At 42.5% G+C, this 26,633-nt stretch overlaps 2 protein-coding genes across 4 annotated transcripts; one reads left to right on the top strand and one right to left on the bottom strand.

Moving 5' to 3' along the window:
• The first annotated feature begins 1,695 nt into the window (after nt 1-1,695).
• LOC149320874 (E3 ubiquitin-protein ligase TRIM39-like) lies at nt 1,696-15,509 on the top strand. 3 transcript variants are annotated; one of them, XM_089505445.1, is made up of 7 exons: nt 1,696-2,130; nt 3,633-3,728; nt 5,018-5,248; nt 6,550-6,572; nt 10,350-10,468; nt 12,565-12,597; nt 14,796-15,509. In XM_089505445.1, the coding sequence occupies exons 1-7, from the start codon at nt 1,696-1,698 to the stop codon at nt 15,314-15,316; spliced, it is 1,458 nt and encodes a 485-aa protein (XP_089361571.1). In that variant the 3' UTR covers nt 15,317-15,509. The 3 variants fall into 3 exon arrangements, with proteins under 3 accessions (XP_089361571.1, XP_089361580.1, XP_089361588.1); XM_089505454.1 differs by having other exon boundaries at nt 12,541-12,597; XM_089505462.1 differs by lacking the exon at nt 12,565-12,597.
• A 5,619-nt stretch (nt 15,510-21,128) lies between these two features.
• On the bottom strand, nt 21,129-26,271 carry LOC149320873 (uncharacterized). Its single transcript, XM_089522457.1, has 4 exons — nt 25,960-26,271; nt 24,279-24,559; nt 21,888-23,125; nt 21,129-21,174 (listed from the first exon to the last, which is right to left on the bottom strand). Exons 1-4 carry the CDS (start codon nt 25,970-25,972, stop codon nt 21,129-21,131), a joined length of 1,578 nt encoding a protein of 525 aa, XP_089378583.1. The 5' UTR covers nt 25,973-26,271.
• Nucleotides 26,272-26,633: the final 362 nt, after the last annotated feature.

Raw genomic sequence — 26,633 nt, 5'->3', positions numbered from 1 at the left:
CATCTGGAGCACCCTGCTGCTTAGTCATGCTCAAAATGGAGGACTTTTTGAGGGGAAAGGAGGACATCTAGGGCAACCTGCTGCTTAGTCCTGCTCAAAATGGAGGACTTTTTGAGGGGGAAGGGAGGACATCTGGGGCACCCTGCTGCTTAGTCCTGCTCAAAATGGAGGACATGTTTGAGAAAGGAGGACATCTGGGGCACCCTGCTGCTTAGTCCTGCTCAAAATGGAGGATCTTTTGGGAAGAAAGGAGGACATCTGGGGCACCCTGATCCAACATGGCCCTTCTTAACTTTCTATACTTGAAGGGGCAGCTGCTTCTTGTTTCTGGAATGAAGAGGAATGTCTGTCTGGCATTATGTAATTTGTTGTTAGATGCCTTTGAGTTGACTCAGGACAGCCCTGTGAGTGAGATGTCTCCATGGCTTGGGTCCTTTTGGTAATTGACAGTCTGAAGCCTGTGCAGAATAGGGTTGCCATCTCAGGCTCACCCATTAAATCCTCAGGTTTATGGGCCCAAACCTGAGGACTAGGAACATCCCCTGGTGATGCCATTAAGGATTGCACATCAGGATTGCACTCACCACAGTTGCTCACAGCTTTCGTTAAAACACACAGAGAACGTAATTTCATATTTGGAAATTCAGAGAGGAAACTTTGTTAAAGGGGCTGTTTCCAGGTGAAGGTAAAAGGAGGGGATTTTTCCTTCTCACTTATTCAAGGAGACGGCATAAGGAATATTTACGTAACTTAGCCTGCTGGTTTCTTTCTTTTTAAATTTCAAAATAGATCTTATTAATAAAAACAAACAAACAAAACAAAATGAACAAACCAGACAAACAAAACAACTTCCTTTCTCTACATTGGTACCGTACCGTTAATCCAGCCTTTATCACCATATATTGGAAAGGTATCATTCTCAATAATACGTAATATTCCAACACCAAAGTTATATTCTGTCTATATTCTATAACATATAACCATCGTTTATATGTGAATTCTAATGCTCTTCAGTTATTTTTACTAAATTCTACATTCTATATTTTTAAATCTATAATCTACAATTGTCCAATGTTTATCATAACTTATCATCTAAATTCTATTCTTATTATTTATAGACTATTTTTAAAATTGTCCCCCTTCTGTTCTTTCTAAACTTTAATTTAATCTTGTCACAAAAATTGGACCCCAATTGAGCTTCAAATAATTTATCATTGGCTCCCAGTCTTTTCTAAAATTAGCCAATGAGGTTTTTTTCTTAACAATTGGGTTAACTTATCTGACTCCATAAAATCATACATTGGATTTCCAGGGTTTCTTTTTTCTTCCATTTAGCCGCAACTAACAACCTTGCACCTGTTGTAATATAAAAAATGAGTTTCCCGTATTTATTGTTCAACTTTTTAGCTATGATAGCCTGCTGGTTTCTGGTCGCAAGGTGGCTGCAGAGCAGAGTGGAAGGTGAACCCTGACGCCACAACGATCTTGCAACACTTTTGAGACTAACTGTGTGAAAGATTATGAACAACAAAAAACATTCCTAAATATTGTGTTTGGTGTGGTATGGGAAGAGGTCAATGGGTAAAGGTCTATACCATGACTTATTGCATCGGGTGACATCAAACTTAATGAAGCCACTACATACTGCTATTCCAGACTAACACGGCTATGTCTCTGTGTTCTTTTAAGACAGACATGGGTGCTGCTTTTGCTACTAAGGATCATGTCGAGAATCTCTGCGAAGAAGCCATTTGTTCTGTTTGCCTGGAGTATTTCAAGGACCCTGTGTCCTTAGAATGTGGGCACAATTTCTGCCAAGCGTGCCTGACCCAGTGGTGGAAGGAGTCGGGCACTATGGAGACCTCCTGCCCTCAATGCAGGGAAAAAGTTCTGCAAAGGAACCTCAGGCCAAATCGGCAGCTAGCCAACCTTGTAGAAATCACCAAGAAACTCAGCCTTCAGGGGTCTATGAAGACAGAAGGCAACGAGAGAGTCTGTGGGAAACACCAGGAGCCCCTGAAACTTTTCTGTAAGGCTGATGAAGCCTCCATCTGTGTGGTGTGTGACAGATCCAAGGAGCACAGAGATCATGTAGTGGTCCCCCTGGCAGAGGCTGCTCGAGACTACAAGGTACAAAAATGTTGTGCAGTTTTATAAAGGAATGGAAATGGTTTGAGCTTCCGCAGATGGCAAGCCCTGGCTTTTTAGGCACATGTAGCAACACAAACAGGAGCACATGCCCATTAAAAAGAACATGATTTAAGGTCCCATATTTTTTGCTATCCCCAGAATGGATCCCCTTGCAGATAGCAAGGGTTCACTCTGCATGTGGATGCTTCCTGGGGAATTCTCTGAAGATTCACTCCTATTAAAAGCTTTTAAGGCTAAGCCAAAAATAATAGTTACTTGCATGAAGTGCAGGGAAGGCCACCGTCACCAAAGAAGTTTCCTTTGAAATAGGCTGATCACTGTTTAAAGGCCTAAGTTGGCTTGAAAGGACCCTCCTGCTTGGATTCAAGCACATTCCACTCAGGCGATTGCTACATCCCATGCTTTTATGGCTCATGTACTGATCAAGGACATTTGCCATGCAGCTACCTGGTCCCAGCCTATGATTTTTTTTCTTCACAATTTAGGGTGGATTTGAGGTCTTGAGCTTATGTTATTTTGGGAAGGCTGTATTACATTAATTTCTTACCAGACTTATTTACTGTATGTTTTACCTCTGCATTGTAATGTTTGTATTTTCTATTTACATCTACTTCTGTACCATATTACTGGAGGTTTTCTCTTGAAGGGCATTTCTTCTGAAACTGGCTTCCTGGTTTGCTATGTCAAAATATTTTGGCTTAAAATACCAAATGTCATTCTATGGGAGTTGTATTTTATTTAAGCTTGTTTTATACTTATGTTTTGGTGCTTGTTGCTGACGTGAATTGTTTCAGTAAAGTATTTATTGTTTGCACCAGCACTCCCACCTCCTGCTTTTTTTTTCTGTGCAGGTGCAGGATAATCTAGTGTGAGATGACCACTGAAAGTACTAGTTACAAGTATGCAACTTGTCCCTCTCCCTGCTGTTCATGCTGAATTGTAGCTACCTTGAAACACTTATGTGAAGTCAAAGGCTTTCATGGCCAGCATCCATAGTTTTTTGTGGGGTTTTCAGGCTATGTGGCCATGTTCTAGAAGAGTTTATTCCTGACATTTCACCAACATCTGTGGCTGGCATCTTCAGAGAAATCTGAACATGAGAACATGCCCACATAGCCCGAAAAACTCACAAAAAACTACTTCTAAAATGTGTTTAGCATATTTAGCAGGAAAACCTTGAATTTCCTGACAGGAAAAGAGAAGTTGGTCTATTCTAATGTAGACAGAAGTAGGTTTTGACGTGTATTGCTGATGTGGGGTCAGCCATCCAATATTACATATTAAACCCTGGTGCTGACTAAGGTTAATCTAGGGAATCTATATTGTTTTAGGATAACCTATTCTCTGGCTCCAAAGGGATAAAGACACACACTCTTGCACTGTACAAAAATGGATGGCATAGAGCAAATACTTTTTTAACTCCTTCTTCCTGCCTCCATTGCCATCTTCCAAACAAACCTGAATCTTTTTCTCTTCTTCAGGATTTGATGGGTATTTGGCAGGATGTTCTGCGGAAGAAGACAGAAAAGATTCTGGCATATAAAGCAGAGACAGAAAAAGAAGGCCAAGATCTGCTTGTAAGTATAAAAAAGAACAAAGACTTGAACCAATATGTTGAAAGCATAATATAAAATGAATATAAAAGATAGGTTTTCCAGGGAGAAAACTGGAGAGGGCTCCTGTGTCTTTAGTGGCTGTGTGGTGCAGTGGTTTGAGTATTGGCCCACAAATCTGGAAACCAGGGTTTGACTCCTTGCTTGTTCATGGAAGCCCATTGCATGACAAATCACACTTGTCTTAGCCTCGGAGAAAAGCAGTGGCAAATCCACGCTAAACATGTCTTGTCAAGAAACACCCTCAATAAGTTCACCTTAGGGTTGCTGAAAGTTGGAAACTACTTGAAGACACACAATAGGAACAACAGCAGCCTGCTTTATCCTTCCAGCAAGGAAGATTTGAAAGAAGCTGATGAGTTTTCATTAGGCTGTTCATTTTAAACTAGTTCCATCTTGCTGTATTGCTTTGTATTAACAATAATCCTTCTGATTGTTAAAAATGCTTCAGAATAACTGATGTTTTTTTAGGACTATGGCTGTCAGCCTTTAGTAAATATTTTTATACTGCATATATATTAAAATCATATATTTATATATTTTATCTATGTTTTATGTCTTTATCATGTTTTTGTTATTATTATTATTATTATTATTATTATTAATTGTATTTATTATTATGTTATGTATGTGGATGGGGTCACAAGTAGTAAACCAGCATTGTTGCACCTTGTTACCTCCAAGCATAAGGAGGGGGAGGCTTACATGTAACAGACGAATAACATTTCTGTGTCTGCCACTGCTATTTCATGTTTTACAACTGATTCTACGTTCCTAGTGTTGCTTGTTTAGAGTGGGGCTGCTTGCCAAATGTGATTTTAAAAGATAAAAGAAATACTCTTGAGTATGCAGATGTCTCTTTTTTTCCATGTGTCTTTGTTGAGAGCCATGGTGGTGTAGTAGTCTGAGTGCTGGAAAACAGGGTTCAAATCCCTGCTCAGCCATGGAAACCTACTGAGTGACCTTGGACAAGTCACAGTTTCTCATCATGGGAGAAAGGAAAAGGGAAAAGGCAAACCCACCTCTGAAGAAATCTCACCAATAAACCCCCATGATAGGGTCACCATAACTCAGAAACAACTTCAAGAAGGAATTTCAGAAGATATTGCTTGTTACATGGTTGTTTGACATGCCCCATATGTTGGAATTCCTTCTGCACAACCATTTATGTGACAGGAGTCCTCTCTAGGTTTTCATACTGTCAGCCCTGTCCTAACATGAGACTTTTTCCCCTTTCCATCTGATTACTGCAGAAGCAGTCAGAAGCTGAGATGGAAAAAACCTTAAGCGAAATCAGACAAGTACACCAGTTTCTAGACAAACAGGAGAAACGTCTGCGGGCCCAAATGGAAGAGTTAAAGGAGGGGATTTCAAAGAAAAGAGATGAACACTTGGCCATATTTTCCCTGGAACTCTCCTCTCTGAAAAATCTCATCCAGGAGATGAAGGAGAAATGTCAGCAGCCACCAGCTGAACTCCTACAGGTAAGACTGGCTGAAACAAACATAGCTGCTGGCCAAGTCATACAAGTTGGATACTAAAGTTTTGTGCCAGCAAAGCCGTTATGGAGCTAGGGCAGGGGTAGACAACCTGCGGCCTGGCGAGGCCTTGGGACCAGCCCCAGCCCGGTCCTGCTGCCGATTGTCACCGGGGCCTTTGGCCTCTCGCGCGCAGGGGCAAGGGGGGCAATTGTCTATAGACGCCTCAGAAACATGCATTTATATTAACATTTTTTTAAAAATCAGCAAATTTTTTGCGTGTCCTCTACTTTTTTTAAAAAAGTGTCCACCATTTGAAAATATTGTCCTACATTTGCCCCAGTTTATTTATTTATTTAATTTTTTAAAAAATTATTTAATTATTTATTTTTTGGCTTCGGCCCCCCAGTTGTCTGAGGGACAGCAACCCGGCCCCCGGCTCAAAAAGGTTGCCTATCCCTGAGCTAGGGAGTATGATGTCCTCTGCCACTGCCCTCAGGACCCCCTGTTCCCTCTTGCTTCAGCTGCAATCCCTTAAGTAGCTGGAGAGGATTCCATTCCTAGTGCGTGCATGGTGTAAGGGATGTTTATTAGGATACAGTGTTAGGTGGACTCTGGCTTGGAAGCCCAGGGTTTCTCCTCAAACAAGCAATCAACCCAACTTTATATAGAATTTTGTACAAAAACACACAGTGGCTGCAGTTGAGCAATTATAGGCCATGACAGTCATACAAACCCAGAGCAAGCACTGTTTCCAAACTATGTACCGCATATGCTCATGTATAAGTCTAAAAAATTAGGTCAAAAATTGAAAAAAAAATCCTGAGTCGACTTATCCATGGGTCAATGTAAGTACTGTATCTTAACTCTTATTTAAAAGAAGGAAGTATCTCCTGGTGAAAACCAATAGTATAATATACACTGACCCCTTCTATTGTCTCATCCACCCAGTCTTCAGAGTAATCACAAAGAGTTATGTCTGCTGGAATTTTGTAAGTTCTTTGACATTGTTTTCCTTTGCATCATCCTTTAGATCCTTTGCTATATGCACTACATTTTACCCTTGACTTATCCACAGGTCTTACAAAATCCATTATTTTGGCCCCCAAATTTGCTCTCGACTTATACATGAGGTTGACTTATAGTTGAGTATATATGGTATGTCATATTTGTTCTTTGCTTTTGCCCTGTTCTGGTGTTTGGTGTTATCAAGATGCTTTTGGGGGGCATAGACTACCTCCTGACTCACCACAAAATGAGGCATGTAAGCTATGATCTCCCTCTTCTTTTTATCTTCTCCCCTCTAGGATGTGCAAAGCCTTTTGCAGAGGTAAGTGGACCACAGTCATTTCCATTAGTGATCTATAATTCTGGGAAGAGGCCTGATATTACAGGTGGGGACCATGATCCTCTGGTCCTCCTGAGGAGAGAATGGAGGTCTTCAACATGCATCAGATAAAAATATTGACTTTTAAATATATGACACTCTTGTTCAGAGTGCCATACTGCAGTAGCAACAACTGAAAAAATACACACACTTGTAACAGAGAGTTACCCCAATTTCAGAAACCTATAGGATTCTCCTTGATGTGTTATCCACTGCAGCTGAAGGGGCTCAAAACTCCTGGGACAGCAAGAGATAGATCGTTTTTAAGAGATTTAGCACATCCTTAAAGAGTTTCTTTTGCAGTGGTAGTGGCAGTAGTTAAGTTGGAGAACAGGAACAGGCCATTTTGCTGTGTTCTTGATTTTTTTTTAATCATTTCTTTCATCCATTTTGTGGGCTGCCATTTTCTACATGTTCCTTTGTAGCATGCTAATTATGTGTCGTAACTCTGTCCATATAACATCAAGACCACAGCATTCTGTATTGCATTCAGGGACTTGGTGCCTGTAAATGGCAGATCAGAACATCATAATCAAACAAATTTCTTTGTTAGATTTAAATTACTTCAGAAGACATTAAATACCATAAGAGAGAGAGAGAAGAGAGAGAATTGTATGTGCCTACAAACAAAAAGGAATGGTGACATAAATAGGACCAGAACCCTGAATGCAAATGTACAATGACATGCATGCAGGGTTAAAGAAAACTACTATAGTTGGCTCTACACATTTGCGGGTTTCAGATTTGTGGTTTTGACTATTTGCGACTTTGTAGCTGAGGATTAAAAGGTCAACCTCTTCAGCCTTTCTCTCTTCCTCCCCCTACCTCCTAGCCCACCAAAACCAACACCATACATTCCCCTGCTTTGCCAAACTGTGCATCCTCCTCATTTCCAAAGACCTTTCTTTTGAATCCAGTGTTTGCAGCTACTTCTGGGAGGATTCTTTGCCCTCCTCCTCCTCCCTCTCTGTCCTGGCCAGACAAAAGCAACAGCATACTTTCCCTTTGTGGTGATGGCTACAAACATTGGATTTAGAGTGGAAAGATTTTGAAAATGAGGAGAATGCAAAGTTTGACAAAGTGGAGAAGATATGGTGTTGCTTTTGTCTGGTTGGGGGAGGAAGAGAGCATGTAGATCCTTTACAGCTGTAGCTGCTAACATCAGATTGAAAGTGGAGGTACTTTGGAAATGTGGGGGAGGCTATATGTTTCAAGGTTACAAAGAGAGTTATGGGTGGTGCTCTTGATGGACGACTCTATCATTCATGTTGGGGAGGGCTAACATATTCACAGTTTGGCCACTTTCGCGAGGGTCCTTGGCCCCTAACCCCGCAGAAGTGGAGGGATGACTGTATAATAATAAATGTAATGAAATAGAACCTAACAACAAAAAAGGAAGAACAAGAAATCTCTTCAGCAAGATCCAAGAAATCAAAGGGAAATTTAAGCCAAGAGTGAGGGTGCTCTATGAGCAGCAGGGAAACATATTACATAACCAAGAAAAAAAATTAAAAAATGATGGAAACAATATACAAAAGAACTATATACAAGGTACGAATTGATGACAGATTCATTTAAATAAGGACCATCTCAAATTTTAAAAAATGAAATCAGTGCTTCACTCAGAGCATTTAAGAGGAATAAATCAGCAGGAGCTGATAGCACACCAGTAGACTACTTCAAGCTACAGAGACAGAATCTACTCTAGTTTTATCTAAAATATGACAACAAATTTGGAAAATAAAACAGTGGTCCACAGACTGGAAATGCTCAATATATATTGCAATCCCCAAGAAAGGAGACACCAGGAACTGCAGTAATCATGGAACCATTGCATTAATTTCTCATGCAAGCAAGGTGATGCTTAAAATTCTACAAGATTCTTACTATATATGGAACTAGAATTGTCATATATCCAAGCAGGGTTCATGAAAGGAAAAAAAATACTAGGGATCATATGGCAAGCATGCACTGGATAATGGAATGTACTAAGGCCTACAAATTTGGGGAGGCTGCTGCCTCTTTTTCTCTTGCATGACAACCCTAGTGCCCTTCAATGGCTGTTTCTACTGTTTCTGTAGCAGCCAGCCAGCACCACTGTCATGCCTCCAGAGCATCTTTGATGCTCTTGAGACATATATTTAGTTAAGATTATATTAGGTTTTCTATGTATTAGTTTAAGAGGGGAAATACAGATCTATAGCTTTAAGAAAGACAAGGATTGTGGGAAATCCCAGGGTCTTATGCTGTCTCCCTCTAGCTAGTCTCTGTGTGTAGTAAGATTTCAGCCAAGTCAGACCTGGAGAGAGTATTTTCCTTTGACAAAAAGATAAGTCCACAAAAGAAGAAAGATAGTCCTCAGAAGAAGAAAGATAGAATCCACCAAGAAGAGAGCAAGGTATTTAGGAAGGACTATTGAGAAAAAGGAGATCAGTTTCATGTTTTTTGTGTTATAACCAGTAAAGCTTTTAAAAACTTTAGAAATTTGTGGACAAGTCTTTTGTTCTGGCTGTGATCCCGAGAGCCAGAGGCCTTACTACACCCAAAGTCCATAGTTTTGCTCTTGGGACAAAACAACCATCTACCTCAGCTGCATCCAGCTCGCCACTGTGGCCTCCTCCTCCGCCTCTCATGTGTGAATATAGTAGCGACAGCAGCCCAGGCATGCTTCTACCTTTCACTCATGTTGGCCTTATAGCAAACAGAAGGTTGCTAGGTTGCTGGCCTTATAGTAAAAAGAAGCTGCTAGGTTGCTGCTCCCTAAGCTGTTCCTTATAGGGCATGGTTTCTAGACATTTCACCATTTTGGTTGTTCTCTTCTGGACACACTCCAGCTTGTCAACATCCTTCTTCAGTTGTGGTGCCCAGAAATGGACATGGTATTCAGGTTGAGATTTGACCAAAGCAGAATAAAGTGGCACTATTGCTTTCTTCGAACTAGACACTATTCTCCTATTGATGCAGCCTAGGATTGCATTTGATTTGATAGCTTCTGCATCACACTGCTGACTTATGTTCAGCCTGTGGTCCACCAAGCCTCCTAGATCTCTTTCACATGTCCTGCCATTAAGCCTTTGCATCATTCATCCTAGATCTGTGCATTTCATTTTTGCTGCCCATGTGTAGCACATTTATCCATGTTGAACATAATTTTGTTAGTTCTGGCCCAGCTTTCTAATCTATTAATGTCATTTTGAATCCTGAACCTGTCCTAGGGTATTAGTTACCTCTCCTCATTTAATGTAATCTGCAAATTTGCTAAGTATGCCCCCAATACTGTCATCCAAGTCATTGATAAAGATGTTGAATAGCACTGGCCCCAGGACAGAGCCCTGTGGGACCCCACGGGTCACTTCTCTCCAGGATGAAAAGGAGCCATTGCTGAGCACCTTTTGGTTTTAGTCAGTAAACCAATTACAAATTCATGTAACAGTTGCCTTGTGTAGCCCACATTTTACTAGCTTCTTTGAAAGGACCTTGTCAAAGGCCTCACTGGAATCAAGATATGCTGTATCTACAGTGTTCCCTTCCTCTACCAAGCTGGTAATTTTATCAAAAAAAGAGATCAGATGATTCTGGCATGACTTGGTTCTCTGAAACCCGTGTTGACTTTTTCTGATTATGGCATTCCCTTCTAAATGTTCAAAGACACTCTGCTTAATTATCTGCTCCAGAATCTTTTCTGGTATTTAGACGTTTATATGTTTTTTTCTCCACTAGGACTAAGGAGAAGATAACATTTGAGAGGCCAGTGGCTTACCCTCCAGAACTGAAATGGAAGATCTGGGAGTTTTGTGAAACAAACCCCATTCTAGTTGCTGTCATGAAGCAATGCAGAGGTAAATAAGTACATCTGATAGGAGTTATGCTGGTCAAAGGCAACATGGGAAGCTCTGTTTTTTATTCTCTTCCCATCATAGCTTGTGACAGAAGCTGTGGAACTTTTTTCTCCATGGCCCTGCACAGTTATAGTGCTGCATTCCCCTTTAACTGTCATGGCAAGATCCCATGTATGTCTGGGATTGGCAGTGTAGAGAGAGGCATTCAGAAGCCTAAGCCTAGCTGCTGTACTGCCTCACCACACTATAAATTTCAAGATTCCACAGGATGGAGCCCTGACAGTCAAAGTTGGAACGATACCACTGTGTGTGGTGTGAATGGTCCCTTTGCATCACTACGGAATCACAATACTGGTAGAGCCATTAGTAGGATCACTCTTCAGTGCCTCCTTTTTCTGTACTGATTGTATCCCCTTGTAGTGATCAGGCAAAGCTCAGAGGCCAAGTAATTTCTGACCAGAGAGGTGAACTGTAAGATGTCTTCTGTGGGGTTGTTCTCACTAGGTGAAACCCTGCGTTCTGAATCGAATCCAAGGAGTGGCGTTCCTATTAGGATCCGATTTAAACCTAGAACGGTTCTAGAGCAACCCGCAATCGTCCCCACTACAAATCGAATTGTAGAGCGGAATAAAATTTTGATTCGAGTTTTCCTCATTTAACACGTGTTAAAAAAACACTAGGGTCTGACCTACGTTTTTCCATTGATTCGATTTAGGAACCGGAGCATTTAAATAGGAACGACAGCCTTTGAAATTGCGTTAGATGAATGGGAGGAGCGGAGTGCGATGGGGCTGTCCTTGGGGGAGTTGCCCTTTCTGTCCCCATCCATCTGGCTGTCGCCATTTTTGCTTCCCTCACCCCTTTGTCCGCTGTGGTCTTTCAATAAGAGATAAGGATTATTTTTATTTTTTATTTTAATGGTTTACAGGCGCTTAATCTCTTCAGCGCTTTAAACACCTGAAGTCCCGGCTGCTCAAGGCTTCCCCCGGTGGATTGCAACCTCCCCTCTGTGTGGGGAGAGCCCATTTCTAATGGAGGAGAGGCAGGGAAGGGATGGCTCCTCGCGAGGAGACATCTGATCTCGCCCAGGCAGGGAAGGGCTCTAATCAAGGGGGGGGATAGAGCCTTTCTCCCTCCCTTTCTCAAATGGAATCTGCCTTCTCCTCCAACCCTGGAAAGAGAATCTTTGGGAAGAGTGCTCCCTCCCTGCTTTTCCAGCAGCCTCCTTCATTGATCTCTGTGCTCTCTGAAGGGATTCTCCCTGGCTGTCTTTTGGGAGACATGAAGAGGGGATGCTGTCATGCAAAACCTATCCCATAGTTCCTCTGGAAAGAGCTTGGGTTTCCTAAATTCGCTTTCCTAAATTCGCTAAATTCACAAACAGTCAATGAAATGGAAACGATGCCAAAAGATAAATCGCTTCCAAATATTCCGGATTAACGTTACGTCATTCTGACGTACTATTGATTGACAGCTCCAAATAAGGTATGGAGGAGAAGAACCGCTTTATTTAAACACCAATTTCATGCCAAGTAGGAACGCTTGCAGGTAAAAACTTCGATTTAAATAACCAGATGGGAACGATGAACAAAGCGATTCGGATAGCGGGATAAGAACAGTGTTATTTTGAATCGATTTTATTAAAACCGTTTTATCTTAAATCGTTTCAAATCTTAAGTGAGAACAACCCCTGTGACACTTTTATGAGGCACATTCAGAATGAAATTGCTCAAATTGAATGGAATTGACACTTGGGAGTATGTTGCTTGAGAGAATGGCAGCAGCTGAACTTTGGGAAGGCCTGGGGGAGCCAAGCAATGCCAAACGGTGCTGCTCCTTTTACTTGACATCAGTGCCGGGAAAATGGTTGCACATCTTAATCTAAACTGGGATTATTACATATAAAAGAAAACTTTACTGAGGAAGAATCATCATGTCGTAGGCCATTCCTCACCTGGCTTTCAGCATTCTTCCTGTATAAAAAAGCAGAATTTCTTTCAGTTTCTACTTAATCCTTTATGTGAAATATGTGATGCATTGTGAACTGATATTTTTTTAAATAAGATGATTAGTCTTACGCTGGTTTGTTTTCCCAGGTGCTCTGATGCCTGCGCTACAGCTTCAGAAAGGTAAAATTCCAATGGTTGACCAAAGTCACAGGGAGATTGCTGACACTTGTCTGGTTATATTTCACTGACTTCAAACAATTTTGGCGTCACCATGGACACTCATTCCATTTTTTGGGAGGCTATTGGCTGTGATTTAATGGATAGGCACTAGGATTCGTCCATACACACACACACACACACACACACACACACACACACATGTATTGGTGCGGTATGCTGAGAGGTTCCTATGGATTGAAGGGCACATTTTCTCCTCTCTGAATTTTTTTTAAAAATCTTGCCCGTTTTAGTGTAATAGTGGAAATATGGTAGAACCAAAACTCTGCAACAAATAGTGATGTATTCAAGTCTCAAGTCTCTACCTTCAAGTCTCAAGTTATCTCAAGTCCTTGAAAGATACTTTAACAGAAAAAAGGAGGTGGGGACACATTTATCAGAGGGGAACAGCATGTGCATTTCTCAGTGGGCTTGAGGTGGGAATTGAGGTCTGCTGAGCAGCCGCTCCCTGTTGCAGATTGAAGGTGCTTTCTAAAAATTTTCAAAAGCTTTAAAAAGATCCTTACATCCCAAGCCTCTTGTATAATGCATTTGCTCTTCTCTTCTGAGAAATGCGACCTGCACTCTGGGGGCAGGTCTTGCCTGCTGCTCAAAGTGAATGATGCCAGCAAGTTGGTTGCTAAAACTATACAAGTCGCAAGTCAAGTTAAGGCAGTGTGTCATTTATTGCCGAGTCAAGTCCAAGTCGAGTCATTGCAACAATCTGAGTCTGTTCAAGTCAGTTGACTCAAGGCTACATCACTGACAACAAATACCTTAATTTCCAGCAACATCTTGACATATTTTCCTAATCTAGAAGAGCCCTTACAAGAAAAAATGAACAAAAACCACCCACAGAACTGGGGCAGCCAATGGATCTGACCCAGTGGGTGCTGGAAATCCAGTCTTGATTTTATTCATTCCTCTAAAAGCTGCTCCAAGTTCTGAAGGGAGAGGGACAGAGTTCCCATTCAGTCTGAAGCAGCAACAGAAAGAACAGAAGTAAAATTATTTCTTCTGATGATTGTCAACTGTCAGAGCCAAATTATACCTTAATAAATAATAAATAATTCTGAGTATAAAACAGTCATAACTGAAGGCAGTTTCTGCTTTGGGGATAATGCTTGTCCTTTGGTTCATATGCTGAATTGTTTTCGTATTCCTTCTTCACTCAAATATGTTTTGAGGTAGGGTTGCAAGCGTGAAAAAATAGGAAAGGCTCCTGTCTTTTTAATGGTAGTGTAGGAAAGAGAATTTCAGCAGCTTTTACTTGTCGCACAACCAGGTAACAAATAACATCTGCTGAAATTTTCTTCTCTGTACAGTCATTAAAGTGACAGAAGACCTTTCCATTTTTTGCTGTGGCAAACTTATTCAGAGGTGTCTGAGGTATTAACATCCTTGTTCTCTCAAAATATTAACTGTAATATAAAATCAACTTTGCTTTCTGAGAAAAGGCCAGTAACTTACTGTTTTCTAGACACAATCCACATGAGTAGGTTTTGAACATTCCCAGGCAGAAAATACTTATTTTACTCCATGATATTCTTGGTCTCTTTGTGTGAGATTCTGACTCCATACTAAAAGCTAAGCAGGGTCAGCCCTAGTTAAAATTTGGATGTGATACACACACATCACAAACAAATACCAGGTGCTGTGGGCTACATTTCAGAGGAAGGAACTTGCAAAACCACATCTCGTCAGAGTATTTCTTACCTAGGAAAACCCTTTGAAATTCATAGGGTTCACCCACAGGTTGAGAGGCAACTTGAAGGTGCATAAACACACACAGAATATTTCTCACAATTATAAGAAGGATGTTTTATTGTGAGTGGAACTAAATTGATATTAGAGGATGTGTGAGTTCTGTGGTTGGTTAACATTAACATGGTGGCGCAATGGTTAAATGCCTGTACTGCAGCCACTCACTCACAAACTATAAGGTTGCGAGTTCAATACCAGCCAGGGGCTCAGGCTCGACTTAGGCTTGCATCCTTCTGAGGAGGTCACTAAAATAAGTACCCAGCTTGTTGGGGGCAATTTGCTTACAGTTGTAAACCGCTTAGACGCTATTAGAGACAGTATGAAGTGGTATATAAATGAAGCTGCTATTGCTATACTGCCTCTCTTTGCTTGTCTTCATCTCTCTCTGTCTCCAACAGCAAATGTCACTTTGGATCCAGACACAGCATGTCCCTGGCTCGTCCTGTCTAAGGATCGTAAAAGTGTGAAGTATGAAGACAAATATAAAAATGTGCCTGACAATCCTAAAAGATTCGACAACCGACCTTTTGTATTGGGACGTGAGGAATTCGCATCAGGCAGGCATTTCTGGGATGTTTTTGTGGGAAGCAAGGAATCATGGGCTGTTGGCGTGGTCAGGAAGTCCGTGAGAAGAAAAGGCCCTGTTAACATTGGATCTCAAGAAGGGATCTGGATTGTGGGCAGGTGGAGAGAGCGCTATATTGCTGCCCCTCACCCTTCTAACGCTGTTCTGTCCCTGAGTGGAAAGACCAAGCGTATCCGAGTGTCTCTGAACTGTGCTGCAAACCAGGTGACTTTTTATGATGCTGATACAGGAACCAAGATCTACGTAATCCCAGATTTCCTTCCATTCTCTGGAGAGACTGTCCTCCCGTTCTTTTACGTGTATGACAAAGGCTACCTCAAAATCTCATCTTAAAGCAGCCTATCTCACAGGCTATATTCTCTAAACCAGGATGATTATAATGGTTCAACTCTTTTTAAAATTGTGCTTAAAATTTTCCAGTTGCTTTTGGGAGGAAAAATTGCTTTCTTTTAAGATGATTTCAATGGCTGTGTTCTGCCCTGAGAGCTGTTGAGAGAGTGGGTTTGAAATGTTTCAAGGAATAAACATAAACAATACAAAATTCAAAGTATTTTTTTCCACCAAGGGACCTCCTTTTCCATTTCTCTAAAGACCCAAAGGAAGGTCTCATAATTTGCAGTCTTCAAAACTCTTTCATTCATTGATTCATGCAAGTCCTACTTTCTCTTCTTCTTTTACAGACAACCCCATGTACATTAATTCTTAAAGAGAAGGTAGCACAGTAATATTGTAGGGTTGTTGTGCCTTCATGCTGTTTCCAACTTATGACAACCCTAAGGCAAATGTATCTAGGGATTTTCTTGACAACAGAGTCACAGTCCAACACACAAACCACTATGCCACACTGGCTCTATGTAGTGCATTATAATAGTCCAAACCGGATGTAATCAAGGCATGAGTCTCCGTAGCAAGATCCAACATCTATCCAAGAAACCGGCCTCTTCTGTCTCCAAATGTTTTTATATTACCAGAACTGCAAGTTAGAGAATTTGCAGGCTACCTCCTTTTTCAATGAAGGAAGGAAGGCCAGATCAAGCTACCAACAACAGGAAGAGATGCAGCAAGAGGAATCATCTCTTCCAGTTCTCAGACAAAAAAACAATTTTGGCAAGTGGTTTTGGAATTAAGTCCAAGAATTAAGTCCAAATAATTTTGAAACACACAAAAAAAGAGAACACATTTACCGACTACTACAAACTGCTGATGGTTATAACACTTTTGCTTTAAATACTATTATATTAGCTGTGGTCATTGTAATAATAATAATAATAATAATAATAATAATAATAATAATAATAACTTATCTTTTCCTGCCTTTCCCTGCAGATCGAGGCGGGATCACAGCATAAAACATACACATTACAACATTCAATATAATCACAATATCACTACTATTGCAAAAAGCTAGCTTGTCGTCTATTTTCCACCTTGTCATAGTCGGGGGGGGGGGTTCTTTCAGGGTCATCATAATAGGTCAGGTGGGTAGGCCTGCCAAAAGAGATCCATTTTAAGTGCCCTCTTGAAAGCTTCCAAGGTGGCAATAAGACAGATCTCTTCTGGTAGATTGTTCCACAATTTGGAGGTTGCGACCGTAAATGCCTTATTGTAAGATCTGGTACTATGACAGGGAAGGTGGGGGGGGGGCGGGCAGAAGCTAAGTAAACACATAGAGGTTTATCACACAGAGATTTTTAGAGCTTTTGCAGGTCAGTTCCGACATGACTGCAGCTCCATGATGCGGATTCACATCATAACGTGAATGTGTTTTCAGATGCAATTCCTTTCTATGGAAGCTCCTTCCGTGGGGCTTCCGCAGTGAATCCAAAGTGACCCCTCATTTTGATGAATTCCAGAAAAAAGGGGAATTCATAGAATTAGCATTCAAGTTCACTTCAATTTCACGTCGAATTGGTCTGGTGTGGAAGATCATTCCAATGTCGCCCCGCTTTACCCCCTGCGTCCTGCTCCATTCCCCTCCTCCTCCTTCATGTCATCTCGTCCTCTCGGCCACCCTGCCACCTATCTCATCATCCCCTGCGTCCTCCTAGACCCTGATGTGCTCCCCTCCTTCACCCTGCCCCCTATCCCATCATCCCAAGTCCTCCTAGACCCTGATCTGCTCCCCTCCTTCACCCTGCCATCTAACCCATCATCCACTGCATCCTCCTTCACCTTGATGAAAAATGACAGCTAAGGAGGGGGCAGCAAAGGAGGACAGCATCCAGAGCCCCACTGAGCATGCGCAAGGGTGCCGATTTGAATCGTTGAACCCTCCAGTGTGGTAATACAATGTACACTCACTCTGCTTTGCTTGAATCTGCATCACGTGACTTGCTTGGAATCGCACTGTCTCCACTTCCCCCTCAATTCAGAAGGGCAATAGAAAGGCAACCAGGTGTGGTAAAACATCATGTTTTAACCTTAATTTGTATTGCTAGACAGGAGTGATTCTGGATCTGGTGTGAAAAAACATGATATTTCACATTGCTAGAACAGGAGTGACTGCGGATCTGAGCTGCAAACCCCCCACGTGTGATAAGGGCCATAGACACACACATACACTGAGACTTTTTCCACGCTGCCGAGACAAATCCACCATTGCAAATAGTATGAAACTAGTGTTCTAATTGCTGAGTTAGAGATTTGCACAGAACTCTTTCCCCATAGCTGGATCTGAGTCCACCAAAATTGGAGAATCTGCATCCCAGTCTCCTGCCTGGGGATGAACCATGAAAACTGGAGACTATTCAGGACTGAGTCCTGAGATCAGCTATTACATGAACTGCTATGCCTGGGGAGTGATGAGATATGGAGTTTCATGAGTTTCATATTTAGAACTCGCTGCCAGAGTGTCCCCATACTTCATCAAGTAGAGTTGTCAGAATAGAAACTGGGTTGACCAAGACAATGTGTGAAAGGGATCTGGGAGTCCTAGTAGACCACAAGTTGAACATAAGTCAACAGTGTGATGCGGCAGCTTAAAACGCAATGCAATTCTGGGCTGCGTTAATAGAAGCATAGTGTCTAGTTCAAGCAAAGTAATAGTGAGTGTATTCTGCTTTGGTCAGGCCCCACCTGGAATATTGTGTCCAGTTCTGGGCACCACTATTCAAAAAGGATGTTGAGAAACTGGAGCGTGTCCAAAGGAGGGCAAATAAAATGGTGAAGGGTCTGGAAACTATGCCCTATGAGGAATGACTTAGGAAGCTGGGGATGCTTTGAATCTATAGCAGAGCAGAGTGCAAAACCTACTGTTCCACATGCTCTGCTCAACTGAATTCTCCCTAAGTGTGTTCAGAGAAGTACATGGGCTCTTCGTATCTTTTACCCTTCCATTTTGGGAGAAAGGTGGGATTTAAATTCCTTAATTAAAATAAATAAATAAACAAAAGGTTCAAAGTGCCAGAATCAGCAGGTAACACCCATCCAGTAGCAGTTTAGGGGACCACATTGCTCCCTCCAGGGATGTTTGAGGACTGCTTCCTACTGAATTTTTTTTCATGAGGGGGAACTGGGGTGCCTCAAAAATAATCCTGGGAGCCACAGAAGGCCAACAGCCTGCACCTTGAGATAATACACACAGAGACAATATAAAAAAACCTGCCAACCGTGATACAAAGATTTTACCCAGAATTACATCCGCCCCCACTCACCCACCAGTAATACCCATGAACAACACATAGAAATTTTTATAGCATTTGTATACTTTATAAATTACAAGGGAAAGAACATGTGGCCTCCCCACAGTTGTTTCTGTAGGATCCTCAGGCACCCATCCCTAACCAGGCCATTCAATTTTGCCTGAAGACCAGAAAAAAGGCCTTTAAAACAACATGCAGAGTGTGTTTGCTTCAGATGGGTTCTCAACACTCACCACCTAAATCAAAATATTTCATCAAATGTTGGCTGTGTAGTAGTGCATTACTTTATGTCTTGGACTAAGGCTCTCTAATCTAGGAGACCATGGCTGGAATCCCCACTCAGTCATGGAAACCCCCTGAGTGACCTTGGGCAAATTACACTCTCTCAGCCTCAAGGGAAGGCAAAGATGACTCCCTTTGAACAAATCTGACCAAGAAAACCTCATGATAGCTTTGCTTTAGGGTTGCCATGAGTTGGAATTGACTTGATGGCATACAGCAACAAGTGCTTCTAAGGGACCAGCCCCCTGAACTACCAAAGTCATCCACTTTGGCAGAATTGGGGTCAGAATCCTGCAACCATCCAGATGCTGTTGGATGACATTTTCCTAGCCAGTGGTGAGGAATACTGGGAGCTGGAGTTCAGCAACCTCTGGCTGTCTGCACAACTCCCACCCAAGCCATTAATGTTGTTTTCAGTTAAACTATCCTTTAACTTTGTCCTTCTAAAGTTTGTTTTGAAACTTAAGAGGCTGAGAGTGCCCTGTTCTGTCTCAGAAGGATGAGGTGCTCAAAGAGGTCATCAGGCATGGCCTGTTTTTTCAGTGCTGCTATGCTGCCACCAGTACTGCAAAGGTGTTCTGCTGCAACACTTGAAGGAATGCCTGTGTTGTACTTCAGGAAACACTGTTGAATATACGGAAAGCCACGTAGCGATGATGACAACATCTCCCCATTGGGAATCTTCAGGTAAGTCGATATCTCCTCCTCCACAATATCCTCTGTTGACTTCCTCCTTAGACCAGTTTAAGAAGGGGCTGAAAACACTTTTTCGAGCAGGCATACCCCTGACTCCTGACTTCTGTACGCCCTCCCTCCCCTCCCCTCCTGACAGCACTGCTGAGCTGGCATAAGATATGGTTTTGTTATTTGTATATGGGGGGATTTTTAATATATTCATGTTTTAATATTTATATTGTATGTTATATATGCTGTTAAACCGCTTTGATCAATGGAAAAGCGGTATATAAATAAAATTTTATTATTATTATTATTATTCTTTCTCTCAAACTTGAAGTCAAAGAAGAAGTCATCGTTGTCAAGCCTCTGGTCTTCTTCTGAAGGCCTATCCGTTTCCTTGCCGACAGCATCCTGCAGTTCAGCTTTCAACAAGGCTTCCATCGTAGACCTATTGAGAGACAGGACATTATCATTCAAAGGTTAGGAAACCAAAAGAAATTACTGGTTCAATGAGTGGGTTGTTGACTCCTGGAATGCATTATGCTCATCTTGTAATCAGGATAACCACCAGCCTAAAGGGTTTTAGAGAACCACTGTTAGGTCTGGATTGGCCATTGGTGGGAAGAAACAAAAAGCTGGATTTCATGCACCCAGGCCTACCATCTTGGTGTCATGACCCACCTGAAGGACTCCTCTTATCTTCTAACCTCACCTGTTCATACTGCACTCAGAAGCCTGCAACCAGTCCAGTTTGAAGAGAGGATGTAGGCAGGATGCCAAAAGAAGGTTTTTGTCCTCCCAAATATATGCAAATCGCTTTCTTGCAGCTTTGTGCACACATCCCAACAAATGATGACAGTACATGTATGGTTCAGCTTTCTTTTTCAGCCTCTGTAACTTGCGGTCGAGGCCATACAGAGTTGGCAGAAGATACCCCATGAACATGTTGCCCTCCCGCTGAAGGATGTCTAGGGCCCAAGCAAGTGGTCCCAAGATCTCTGTGTACTCCTGAACCACCAGACGCTCAGCTTTTGTGATCCTGCCCAAGGAACACCGGCTCATTGAAATTGAAATTTATTTATTTTGATTGAAATTTTATTTATATACCGCCATTCCTGCGATCACGGCGGTTTACAAAACAATAGTAGAAATACATTACAGGACAAGTTACAGATTATAAATAAGAATTAACAGCAAAAAATCCCTCATATAAAACCATACACTACTATACATCATTAAAATCCGTCGTTAAATCCAATCAAAATCGATAAAACAGTCTAAAAATACGATACACAATACACAGGAGAAAAAACAATCAGGACAACAATCTCCTGACAATACTAGCTACACACCCTCTCCTCAGTCTCCCTCCCTCCTGAGAATCCGCAACGGCGGCACCAGACAACTGTCCTTGGCACTCCTCCCTGATGGTATAGGGACGTGAGTGGCATCCTCTGCAGGGAAACCGGCGAGCCGGGTTAAAAAAGCCGCTTCCACCGGCCCCTCCCCTTCGAAAAACGCTGCTCCGGCGGCAAGGCAGAGTTCTATGGGCCGCTCATGCCCAGGTGGTAGGTGGGCGGATGGCATCCTCTGCAGGGGAGCCGGCGAGCCGGCTTTATAGAGGCCGCTCTCACCGGCCCCTCCCTTTGGAAAAACGCCGCTCCGGCGGCAAGGCAGAGTCCTCTGGGCCGCTCCTGCCCAGGTGGTAGGTGGGTGGGCGGCGTCCTGGTAGATAACAGATAAAGAGGGAGGGGCCTCTTCCTTCAGGCTGTCCCTGATGTTGCTGGGTCTGCCTGATCGCTCCCTCTGAGGCCGAGATGACAGTTGAGGAGGGAGGGGCCTCTTCCTTCAGGCTGTCCCTGATGTTGCTGGGTCTGCCTGATCACTCCCTCTGAGGCCAAGATGACAGTTGAGGAGGGAGGGGCCTCTTCCTTCAGGCAGTCCCTGATGTTGCTGGGTCTGCCTGATCACTCCCTCTGAGGCCAAGATGACAGTTGAGGAGGGAGAGGCCTCTTCCTTCAGGCAGTCCCTGATGTTGCTGGGTCTGCCTGATCGCTCCCTCTGAGGCCGAGATGACAGTTGAGGAGGGAGGGGCCTCTTCCTTCAGGCTGTCCCTGATGTTGCTGGGTCTGCCTGATCGCTCCCTCTGAGGCCGAGATGACAGTTGAGGAGGGAGGGGCCTCTTCCTTCAGGCTGTCCCTGATGTTGCTGGGTCTGCCTGATCGCTCCCTCTGAGGCCAAGATGACAGTTTAGGAGGGAGGGGCCTCTTCCTTCAGGCTGTCCCTGATGTTGCTGGGTCTGCCTGATCGCTCCCTCTGAGGCCAAGATGACAGTTGAGGAGGGAGGGGCCTCTTCCTTCAGGCTGTCCCTGATGTTGCTGGGTCTGCCTGATCGCTCCCTCATTATGGCATCCATTTTTTCTGGCATAGTAGACATAAGCTCACTTACTTGCTTCAAGGCTTCAAAGGTGGAATTCCACCCAGTTTTGTTGTCTGGGACCTTCAGATGGACACCACACTGTTCACGAATGTACTGTGCAATCTGGGCTGACCGGTTCTGCTTAGACCAAAGTCTTCTGCACTTTCTCATCAAAGAAAGTAGGTGCTTCCTGAAAGGACCAAGATGGTTATTTTTGGAGGAATCAGAAGCCATGTTTTCTATGTCATGTGTCACCACCAGGCTGAGTGTGTGGCTGGCACACCTCTGGTGTGATGGCAAACAGAAAGACTCTGATTTTGCTGGTTCTTTCTCCATTCTGTTGCTTGCGCTTAGGATTTCAGAAATGGGCACAAACTCTATGTCAGCTTCCTCCTGGTTGTCCTCCTCCTCTTTTTCCTCTTCCTCCTCCTCATCGCCACCACCAGTGATGTCAACTGCATCTCTAGCCTTGGAAACTTGGGATGCCTTACCCAAGTTGGAGCCACTGTCGGTCGTAATGCGCACAACCTTGTTGTGAATCCCGTACTGCGTGTACACCTCGTGCAATGCTTTCATGAGTGCACTGTACGTGTGGTGTCCTTTCAGAGCCTTGCAAGCCAAGGCTCCACACTCACGCTTCAGGGTAGTTGAGTTGATCCAGTGCGCTGTTACCCACAAGAAGGTCTTCTCACCACTGGCCCAGCAATCTGCCATGGTTGCCACATAAGTGACAGTATTCATCTGGTTCCTAAGTACTTCTCGAACCCTGGCTACTCTCTCTTCAATCTGTCCTCTCAGAGTCTTGGCACACATGATGTGGAGGTCTTTTGGAAGCCCGAGGCTGACTAGCGCTCTGAACGTTGGCTTGTCCACAGTCTGAAGGGGCACAGTCTCTTCCACAATGTAATCCATGAGTCTCCTGTCAAGAATGTTCTGGGTGACCATATCCCCACCAAACATCCAATTGCCAAAGGTCATCTGCGTCGGCGTCATTTCCACAAGAGGGGAACCATCACCACCTCCAGTGCACATAATTTGCCCTGAATAACGACATTTTCTCCTCTTCCTTCCACCACCGCCTATAACTGCAAGAATTTCTCTCAGTTTATCTGGATGTTCCCGCTGAAAAGAAGGAAGGGAGAAAACAATTTTTTTAAAACCCTGGAGCAGCAACTCATATTTAAATCATATTTTAAAAATTGATAATACAAGATGGTGTTGAACATCAGACCCTTCTACAGATTTAGTATCTCTTGGAAGTGACTCCAACGGCAATCTAGCCCAACTCGTGCATACGATTTCTGCAACACGCTCTACATGGGGCAATCCTTGTACCATACTCAGAAGCTTCAACTGGTACAAAATATGGCAGCCAGACTAGTCGCAGGAAAATCCAGATTCAACCAAATTACACCTATCTTAAAGTTGCTACATTGACTGCCTATTAGCTCCCAGGTACAGTACAAGGTGCTGGTTATCACTTATAAAGTCCTACGTGGTTTGGGTCCAGCTTAATTGAAGGAACACCTCCTCCCATATAATCTTTCCCGCACACTCAGGTCCTCTGGGAAGAATTTACTGCAGTCGAGGAAAACCAGACTGGTGAAGACTTCCCAGTTGACCTTCTCTGTTGCCGCTCTAAAAATCTGGAATGACCTGCTGGATAACCTCCCTTGAGGCTTTCAAAAAGGCGATTAAAAAAATTATTTTCCAGCGGGCCTTCCCAGACTGACCTTTGTCCAAACTAGAACAAGACTGATTCTCTGATTAAATCTCACCACTGTCACCATGTGTTAATTGATTTTAACTTGTTATTGTGATCTATATTTATATATGGTTTTATTGTGATAATTTTATTCAGGGAAGGTGAGTGAGAATTGGGGGGATTCAGGGGTTTGTTTTAATTATTTTGTATTGTATTAACCTCTGTTGTTACCTATGTCGATCCCCAAAAGAGAAGAGGCAGGATATAAATAAATACTTTATTACTATTATTACTATTATTATTATTATTATTATACACAACCAAGGCAGTCTGGACAGATGACCATCCAGCCCCTGTTAAAAAACCTCCACCACACTCTGAGGCAGTGTATTCCACTGTCAACTAGCTCTTACTGTCAGAATATATGCAAATATTCCAAAATCTCCCCAAAAAGTTGAAATCCAGAACATTTCTAGTACCAAGCATTCTGGATAAGGGACATGCAACCTGTATTATTTTCCCCTTATTTTTATATTACATACAAAGCAACCCAGCATGACCAACACCCACCTTGAAATGCAGCTTCACGTTGGAGGAGGTGCTAACTGCTGACTTGACATGCTTGATCATTGGCAGGCAGTAGTTGCATTGTGCAACCATATTATTCCCCTTCTGGCTAACAAATGTGAGGGCTTCATCAAAACCAAACCATGGGACTTGCTGCTGTGCAGCTACTGAGGTTGTGGGCTGCTCCTCCATGTTCCTTGCCTTCTGGAGCGGTTGCATCTGCTCAGCAACAGTCTCTGTCTGACTTGTACCTGCCTTAGCAGCAACTGCAGCAGCAACACATCCTTCAAAAAGAAATAAGCCGGTAAACCTCAAAATTTTAAAACTCATAAACTAAGGAGGAACCAAAATGATCAAAGGGTTGCAACAGCCATTTCTATTTCCAAGTGAGACTTTTACTCAATATGGTACCCTAGGCTCTCATCAGTCAGTTTTCTCTATGGAGCCTCTCTGGAAATCTCTGGGAAAGCCTTTGCTACCAAAAAGTAAAGACCAGAATACTCTGAAGGCACCAGATCCTGTCTGATCTTGGAAGCAAAGCAGGAACAGGCTCAGTAAGTACTTGGATGGGAGACTACCAATGAATAGCAGGTGCTGTAGGCTCTATTTCAGAGGAAGGAACTGGCAAAACCACCTCTGCTCATTCCCAAGAAAATCCTAAGAAATTAATGGGGTTGCCATAAGTTGAGAAGCAACTTGAAGGCGGCACACACAGTAAGGAGTTTGTTTTGCTTGCTTAAGACCTCAAAACTCAGAAAAAGAAAAAGAACCTTCTCCCTATAATTAATACCACGCCAGCCCAAACACACACTATCGCTTCTGGTTTCAGAAGCTAAGTGAGGTCAGGATCGGTTAGAATTAGAATAACAGAATCATAGAATCAGAGAGTTGGAGGAGCCCTTCTGCCATGCAGGAACTCACAATCAAGCACTCCTGACAGATGGCCGTCCAACCTCTGTTTAAAAACCTCCTAAAAAGGAGATTCTGTCATACTCAAGAGGCAGCTCTGACCATCAGGAAGTTCCTCCTGAGATTTAGGTAGAATCTCTTTTTCTGTAGTTTGAATCCATTGCTCCTTGTCCTAGTGGAAAACAAGCCAGTTCCCTCTTCAATATGACATCCCTTCAAATATTTAAACATGCCTATCATATCCCCTTAACCTTCTTTTCATCAGGCTAAACATTCCCAGCTCCCTAAGGTGCACCTCATAAGACCTTTCACCATTTTGGGGACCCTCCTCTGGACACATTCCAGCTTGTCAACATCATTTTTGAATTGTGGTGCCCAGAACTGGACATAATATTCCAAGGTGAGGCTTGACCAAAGCAGAATAGAGTGGCACGGTTACTTCCCTTGATCTAGACAATATACTCCTTTTGATGCAACCAAGAATCATGTTGGCTTTCTGGGCTGCTGCATCACACTGCTGGCTCACATTCAGCTTCTGGTCTACTAAGATTCCTAGATCCTGTTCCCTTTCACTTGGAAGGGAAATAATCAGGGAATTCCTAGGATCTCTAGATAGGGCTAAAGAGAGAGTTACCTTACGCTGTTGTGAGCCCCTGTTGCTAGTCGGAGTTTGACAATACTAGCCCAAGTGGACCAATGGGTCAACTCAGTATCAGAGAGCCCCCCCCCCTCCACCGCTGAACAACTAGAACAAATGACCTGCTGAACCACTCACTTCTTGTCTTCATCTCTGTTTCTTACTTCCAGATGGTCTTGTCCAGTTGGGTTTCTCCGTTTCTCTCTCAGCTGTGATGCTGTGTGACCTCTGCGCTTCTTTTCACCATTTGCCTAAATATTGACAGAACCTGAGAGTGTGGTATGAAACACAGGAAGATCAGCAAACAAACTTTGGGGTTTTCCTCCCTTTACAGAGGTCCAGAGATGGACCGTGAAGCCATTTTCCTGGCATGCGGAGGACAGGGAAGAGGAGGAAAAGGCGCACACCTGTCCATCCTCTTCCCGGGCCTATTATTTTAATGACTGTGGATCAATTATTATTACAGGTTATTACAAATGGTTAGTTCTTTTAATGATTATTATTTATCAATTGCTGTTAATGATTATTATTACTATTATTTATCTATTATTATTATAATCTATTACATATAATAATTTAATAGCAAAAATAGGATATATTATATATATTATATCCTATTATATAGATATGTTATACAATTTTTATTATGTTATATTATTAAAATATTATATATATATATATATATATATATAAAGAATATGTAATTATATATTATAATTACATATTATTATACTATATATATATATATATATTAAAGTAATATATTGAATATATTATATATAGATACATTATACAATAGATTATTATATATT

The sequence above is a fragment of the Sceloporus occidentalis genome, unplaced genomic scaffold, assembly GCF_023333645.1.
Source record: "Sceloporus occidentalis isolate IW3139 unplaced genomic scaffold, rSceOcc1.0.p SCAF_1, whole genome shotgun sequence".
Classification (NCBI taxonomy): Eukaryota; Metazoa; Chordata; class Lepidosauria; order Squamata; family Phrynosomatidae; genus Sceloporus; species Sceloporus occidentalis.
Note: the sequence above shows the minus strand (reverse complement) of the source record. Positions and strands in the feature narration are given on the sequence as shown.

Bases quoted from the DNA above. Each gene is read 5' to 3' on its own strand.
- LOC149320874 (XM_089505454.1), top strand. From the start codon at position 1,696: ATGGGTGCTGCTTTTGCTACTAAGGATCATGTCGAGAATCTCTGCGAA. The intron at 5,249-6,549 runs GTAAGACTGGCT...TCTCCCCTCTAG, and splicing joins CACCAGCTGAACTCCTACAG to GATGTGCAAAGCCTTTTGCA. The intron at 12,598-14,795 runs GTAAAATTCCAA...TGTCTCCAACAG, and splicing joins TGCGCTACAGCTTCAGAAAG to CAAATGTCACTTTGGATCCA.
- LOC149320873 (XM_089522457.1), bottom strand. The intron at 23,126-24,278 runs GTGGGTGTTGGT...CCTTCTTTTCAG, and splicing joins ACGTGAAGCTGCATTTCAAG to CGGGAACATCCAGATAAACT. The intron at 21,175-21,887 runs GCAGACCCAGCA...GCTCCCCTGCAG, and splicing joins GCCTCAGAGGGAGCGATCAG to AGGATGCCATCCGCCCACCT.